This window comes from Schistocerca cancellata, chromosome 7, assembly GCF_023864275.1.
Source record: "Schistocerca cancellata isolate TAMUIC-IGC-003103 chromosome 7, iqSchCanc2.1, whole genome shotgun sequence".
NCBI classification, from domain to species: Eukaryota; Metazoa; Arthropoda; class Insecta; order Orthoptera; family Acrididae; genus Schistocerca; species Schistocerca cancellata.
Window position 1 is genome coordinate 86,221,595 of NC_064632.1, and position 7,440 is coordinate 86,229,034.

General features: G+C 44.1%; 1 protein-coding gene across 1 annotated transcript in view; it reads right to left on the reverse strand.

The window, feature by feature from the left end:
- Positions 1 to 6,739, reverse strand: part of LOC126092652 (dynein axonemal heavy chain 1-like) — an 894,951-nt gene extending 888,212 nt beyond the window's left edge. The window contains exons 1-2 of the mRNA XM_049908374.1: positions 6,689 to 6,739; positions 6,428 to 6,595 (exon numbers count right to left, since the gene is read on the reverse strand). Of these exons, the coding sequence (XP_049764331.1) occupies positions 6,428 to 6,595; positions 6,689 to 6,739 (219 nt within the window). The remainder of the gene's footprint in view (positions 1 to 6,427; positions 6,596 to 6,688) is intronic.
- Positions 6,740 to 7,440: the final 701 nt, after the last annotated feature.

The following is a 7,440-nucleotide window of genomic DNA, read 5'->3' on the forward strand; positions in this document are numbered from 1 at the left end:
AAAACCTGGTTCCTAAATCTGTCTTACCATTATATAATCTGATACCTTTTATTACCTCCAGGGTTCTTCCATGTATACTACCTTCTTTCATGATTCTTAAACCAAGTGTTAGCTATGATTAAGTTATGCTCTGCACAAAATTCTACCAGGCGGCTTCCTCTTTCATTTCTAAGCCCCAATCCATATTCACCTACTATGTTTCCTTCTCTTCCTTTTCCTACTCTTGAATTCCAGTCACCCATGACTATTAAATTTTCGTTTCCCTTCACTACCTGAATAATTTCTTTTATCTCATCATACATTTCATCAATTTCTTCATCATCTGCAGAGATAGTTGGCAAATAAACTTGTACTACTGTAGTAGGCGTGGGCTTCGTGTCTATCTTGGCCACAATAATGCATTCACTGTGCTGTTTGTAGTAGCTTACCCGCACTCCTATTTTTTATTCATTATTAAACCTACTCCTGCATTACCCCTATTTGATTTTGTATTTATAACCCTGTATTCACCTGACCAAAAGTCTTGTTCCTCCTGCCACTTAACTTCACTAGTCCCACTATATCTAACTTTAACCTATTCATTTCCCTTTTTAAATTTTCTAATCTACCTGCCCGATTAAGGGATCTGACATTCCATGCTCCGATCCGTAGAACGCCAGTTTTCTTTCTCCTGATAACAACGTCCTGTTGAGTGGTCCCCGCCTGGAGATCCGAATGGGGGACTATTTTACCTCCGGAATATTTTACCCAAGGGGACGCCATCATCATTTAATCATACAGTAAAGCTGCATGCCCTCGGGAAGAATTACGGATGTAGTTTCCCCTTGCTTTCAGCCGTTCGCAGCACCACAACAGCAAGGCCATTTTGGTAAGTGTTACAAGGCCAGATCAGTCAATCATCCAGACTGTTGCCCCTGCAACTACTGAAAAGGCTGCTGCCCCTCTTCAGGAACCACACATTTGTCTGGCCTCTCAACAGATACCTCTCCATTGTGGTTGCACCTACGGTACGGCTATCTGTACCGTTGAGGCACGCAAGCCTCCCCACCAACGGCAAGGTCCATGGTTCATGGGCGGATATTTGATCTACAATAAAAATAGTTCTTAATACACATAAAGTGAACTGAAGATTTATTTACTTTCAGATATTGGTCCTTTAGTGCTTTATAGATTGCTTCACACATTCCAGGTATTATTTTAGTTAATGTGCACTGTGGTGGGTCTTCGAGTGCTGTACTGTAAGCTAGGGTAACTCTGTCCTGTAGCAAGAAATCAGAGTGTTACTGTGAGCCTGTCTTCTGCAGATACAGCAGTTCTTAAGCGAGTATTGTGCTTTGTGATATGAGAAGACTCTTCACTGATCAAATACTAAAATCTGTTCCCATCCAATCTTAAGTAATTTATGTACAACTTGATGTCCTCCACTAGAAGCTCACATAACAAATTTTGTTGAATGCTTTTATCATCTCGTCATAACACCCATGGCTTCACTGAGGTAAGTTTCTTCCCCCCCCCCCCCCCCCCTGCTTCTCTTCCAAACGCGCATACAGTACAATTGTAGTACGTGCAACTGCTGCGCGTAATAACAAGTTGTTGCTGTCAACCATCTTGAACTTTGACGAAAAATATGATGACAGTATAACACTCATTTTTAGCACCACGTCAAATATCTCTGTCAAACAAATTTGATAAATATTTGATCATATCTTTGTCAAAGAAATGTGATAGTGTAATATTGGCCTCAGTCTCTCACTCCGGCCCAGCAGTGTTACTCTCAGGTGGAAAAAGAAGCTCTAGCCATAGTCTATGCTTTCCAGAAATTTCATGTTTTATTTGTATGGCTCCAACTTTCACCTTACTACTGACCATAAACCCTTGGTTTTATTGTTTAACCTTCACATTTTCTTGCCTGACAAGGCAGCACACTGCCTACAATGCTGGGCGCTGTTCTTGTCTTGCTAGAATTACGAAGTCCATTTTTGACCTATGTTTAAACATGCCACTGCCAATGCCTTGTCCCATATTTCTGTCCTGATTATGAAAAATTGCTTTGCTTCCTTCTTGATATCGAAACTCAGGTGGCAGTCGAGGGTTTCCCGATAACTAGCTTGCGCACAGCAGCTGTCATTTTCACCAATCCTGTTCTCCACCAAGTGGTTTGGTTTGTTCAACAGGGCTTACCAAAAAACCACCGGGTCAGGCTTTGGACCCCCCGAGCAACTACTGTTCCTCAAGGGATCGCCTCTCTGTTTCTGACAGTGTTTTGCTGTTGTCCACGGAAGACCTATCTCCCATAGTAGTCATTCCTGCCGCACTATGTCGAGAGGTTCTACGCCTTCTTCAACAGGAAACTGTCAACTAGGAGACATTTCTTGAGCAGGGACTGATGGCAAAATTGCCAGTTTTGTTGCAGTTTGTGAGCAGTGTGCCAGACTACAGGTAGCTGCTAGGGCACCTCTGTTCCCCCTGGCCCACTCCGTGCCAGCCATGGGAATGCATTCACATAGACTTTGTGCGACCCTTCTTAAATTCCTACTGGCTGTTGCTTGTGGATACTTTTCCCAAATTTCTTACCTTCTCTGGTGAGTGCCACTTGAGGTCACAATCAATATGCTTTCGAGGATTTTTTCTATTGAGGGGTTGCCTTGTTCTTTAGCTTCTGATAACAGGCCCCAGTTCATATCTCACACCTTTCAATTGTTTTGTTCCTGTAATAGCATTCATCATGTTATGGCTGTGCCATTCCCTCCTCTATCAAATGGTGAGGTGGAATAACTAGTGCATATATTCAAATCCCAAATGAAAAAGTTTGTTGTACATTCCAGTCCTCCTCAATTTTTTGAGAACCTATCACCTATCACTTCATGTCTATGGGGGACTGGAGCCCAGCTGACATGCTACACAGCCACCAGTCACACGTGCTCCTCCCCCTTCTGCAGCCCATGCCTTGCCTGCTGCAGTTGGGTTCATCCGGATGCTGGACACCAGGACTATCAGTTTGGGCGTGAGGGTTTGGCTGCCGGACAAATTGGATACCAGCCACTGTTGTCCACCAAACACTGTTTTTGTGATGTCCATATGACCGACAGGCTGGTAGGATGCCACTTTGATAAGTTGCGCCAACACTCACCACTGGAAGCTAATGGTTAGCTGGTGCGACCCACGTCGCCACAGCCCGTCCCATCACCCTTCACCTGAAGCCCATCGTCCTCCGCTGTGCAGCCCCCCCCCCCCCCATTTCACTGTTTGTCTCCTTCACATGCGGCACCCTGGGGTTCCAGCTTCCTGGAAATGGGCGCCAGTCCATCTCCAGCCTTGAGTCCATTGCCATAGACAGTTGTTCTGGTCAGGCCACCTCCAACGGATCCCTCACCATCACCACCTCAACCATAATGCTGGTTTGTCTAGCCCCATCTCATCCACACTGAGACCAGCCTGCTGATGATGATGCAGAGATTCAAATGGCACCCTCCTCGCAGGTGCTGTCATCAGACACTGCACAGGCCCACTGCCCTCATGCATGCCCACAACCCATGCACTCTGGCCTTATGTTCTGGCGCCCACCTGCCACATTGTCCTGCCACTGGAATCAGCACCAGCTACTGCATATCAGGATCTGATGGTTGTGTCTCTTGCTGGATGGCTGACATCTCCTATGTCAGCTGGGGGCCTCTTTACTTGAGGGAAAGGTATGCTGTATCCTGCGACTAGTCCATGTGAGTATGAGTGCGCCAAGTGTAGTGTCGCCGTGAGTATGAACTTAAATATTGTCAACTGTATCAACATGAGATGGCCATTAGAGGCTGCCTGCACGAAGTGTGCACATGGCACTGTCTCTGTCGTGCCATCTTCCAGCAACAGTACTAATATGTGCAGAACAGTACTAATTCACTCTCACTATGTTCTTTTAGTTTGTACTGCTCACTTCAGTTGTTCTATGTATTGCTTATGTTGCACTTTCTGTGTGATTCTCTTGTCTTGTCATTTGTGGAATCACAAGAAGCTTATTTCTGTTATTGTTCAGAGGTTTACAAACAAAGCCATATTTGAGTTACTTGGATTGGTTTCAAATTATATATAAGGTTATCTAGATATATACTATGTGATCAGAAGTATCCGGGCACCTGGCTGAAAATGACTTGTAAGTTCACGGCACTCTCCATTGCAATTTAATATGGTGTTGGCCCACCCTTAGCATTGATGACAGCTTCCACTCTCAGAAGCATACGTTCAATTACATGCTGGAAGATTTCTTGGGGAATGGCAGCTCATTATTCACGGAGTGCTGCACTGAAGAGAGGTATCAATATCGGCGTTCCAAAACATCCCAAAGATGTTCTATAGGATTCAAGTCAGGACTCTGTGCAGGGCAGTTCATTACAGGGATGTTATTGTCGTGTAACCACTCCACTACAGGCTGTGCTTTATGAAGAAGTGCTCAGTTGTGTTGAAACATGCAATCATCATCCCCGAATTGCTCTTCAAGAGTGGGAAGCAGGATTGTGCTTAAAACATCAATGTAGGCCTGTGCTGTGATAGTGCCATGCAGAACAACAAGGGGTGCAAGCCCCCTCCATGAAAAGCACAACCACACCATAACACCACAGCCTCTGAATTTTGCTGTTGGCACTACACACACTGGCAGATGATGTCCCCCAAGCATTCACCAAACCCACATCCTGCCATCGGATCGCCACATTGTGTACTGTATTTCGTCACTCCACACAACGTTTTTCCGCTGTTCAATCATCCAATTTTTACACTCCTTACACCAAGCGAGGTGTCGTTTGGAATTTACCGCCATGATGTGTGGCTTATGATCAGCCGCTTGACCATGAAATCCAAATTTTCTCACCTCCCGCCTAGCTGTCATAGTACTTGCAGTAGGTCCTGATGCAGTTTAGAATTCCTGTGTGATGGTCTGGATAGATGACTGTCTATTACACATAATGACCCTCTTCAAATGTCAGCGGTCTCTGTCAGTCAACAGACAAGGTTGGCCTGTACACTTCTGTGCTGTATGTGTCCCTTCACGTTTACACTTCACTATCACATCGGAAACAGTGGACCTAGGAATGTTTAGGAGTGTGGAAATCTAGCATACAGACATATGACAATGACACCCAATCACTTGACCACGCTTGAAGTTCGTAAGTTCCGCAGAGCACCCCATTCTGCTCTCTCACGATGTCTAATGACTACAGAGGTCGCTGATATGAAGTACCTGGCAGTAGGTGGCAGCACAATGCACCTAATATGAAAAACAAATGTTTTTGGGGTTGTCCAGATACTTTTGATCACATAGTGTATGAAAAAATGGAAAATAACTGAAAGCCCTGTAAAATAATGCATTATCAAAGGTATTTTTAAATTATTTTTTACTTAAGCCGTTGTGTTGGGCAACGGCATTGCCGCAGTGGATACACCGGTTCCTGTGAGATCACCGTAGTTAAGCACTGTCAGGCGTGGTTGGCACTTGAATGGGTGAACATCCAGGTCCCCATGCGCTGTTGCCATTTTTCGGGGTGCACTCAGCCTTGTGATACCAATTGAGGAGCTACTCTACCGAATAGTAGCAGCTTCGGTCAAGAATACCATCTCAATGACCGAGAGAGTGGTGTGCTGACCCCACGCCCCTCCTATCCACATCCTCCACAGAGGTTGACACGGCGGTCAGATGGTCCCGGTAGGCCACTCGTGGCCTGAAGATGGAGTGGTTTTTTTTAAGTCATTGTGTTACTTGTCTTTTCTTCTATTTTACCTGCTCTGCCCTACCTTTTTTTAGCCTCTCAAAAAAATTTTGTGACTCCCTTTTTATAACTTCGGTGGAAAGATAAGCCCATCACCTTCAGTGCTGGATGAGTTAAACGAAAGCCTTAAAATTTTTTTTTTCCAAACATAAAATGGAGGCACTTGGAAGTTACTGTATTATGTAGTGAAACGAAACGAAATGTCGTGTGGCTAGGGCCTCCTGTTGGGTAGACCAGTCGCCTGGTGCAAGTCTTTTGAGTTGACGCCACTTCGGCAACTTGCATGTCGATGGGGATGAGATGATGATGATGATGAAAACACAACACCTAGACCCTGAGCGGAGTGAAAATCTCCGACCCAGCCGGGAATCAAACCCAAGCCCCTTACCATGGCATTCCGTCATGCTGACCACTCAGCTATCGAGGCAGACTGTATTATGTAGTAATATATCACTACTTTCGAAATAATGTGTAATATAAACAAGCTGTTAACACCCTAGAGCATCAAAATCATAAAATTGCACCAACATGTGCTACGGATGAACACTGAAACAACTTCAAAATTAAACACAAAAATGTTTTACACGGCTACAATTTACATAAGTTGGAAGATGTCACAAATGAAATGTCCATTATGTTGTAACATATTTAGATAATGAAAAGAATTGAAGAAATACCTGCATCCGGAGCTTTGCTAGTTCCATCATTCTAGAGAGCTTTGAAACTTCATATACATGCCACTTGTCAACGAATATATCAAACCAACCTTTCCCAACATCTCGCAAACACATTACGATATTTGTAGTAATGGTTTCCAGCCACGTACTTTGCAAAAATTTGATAACCTGTAAGTAGTAAGCCAGTGTTAACCTCAAAAACTAATGTTCTCTCAACAAGCAAGAAATATTTAAATATGTTGATTAGTAATACAACAGAACTAGAGTGCTGATATCAAAGTGTCTCCTAGAAACCACCAGTTTGAATGTCATTTGGTATTGAAAACAAGCAAAGTAAGAGTCTCAAAGGACAGAGATGTATTTTCAGTAAGTCCCCAAGATATCTGTAAGCAGTTTACATTATGGAAGCCTCGTACAATTTGGGCTTGGCTGACACTGAAAAAGGTGGGTGTGTACATCCATAAAGCTCACATTCTTCACAGATAGGCATTAAGAACTAATAATGTTTATGGAAATAGGTTGCATTTTGGTTTATTCATTTATCTTGATAAGATTAATGCCATAAGAATGTTTCTCTCATTTAACCTGGAATCATATTTTTAAATGTGCTCAGATGATTAATGAATTATTCACACCACAGAATGTCAGGAAGAGCCAATTCCTCAGCTGTCATGGAATCATAAAAGCAGTGGAATCAACAACATATTTTTTTTTCAGCAGAATTCATACAGCCACTATGGACGGCATCATGGCTGCAGCGTTGACAACAGGACGGCAGTGTGTGGCGGTGGCAGTAATTCCTCCAGTCAGAAAAGCGCAACAGTGCTGTGGCCTTGTGCTGTAACTATGTCCCAGTGGTTCTGTTTGGGGGTACTGATGCAGCATGGATGGTCCAGCAGTGGAGGGCAGTGACAGGAGCTGGTGTGTGTGGCCTACAGCCCCAGATAGCAGCCTAAAGGAGAGATGTGCAGTGCTTCGAACCTGGGACCATGGTGAAGAGTGCAGCATGAGTG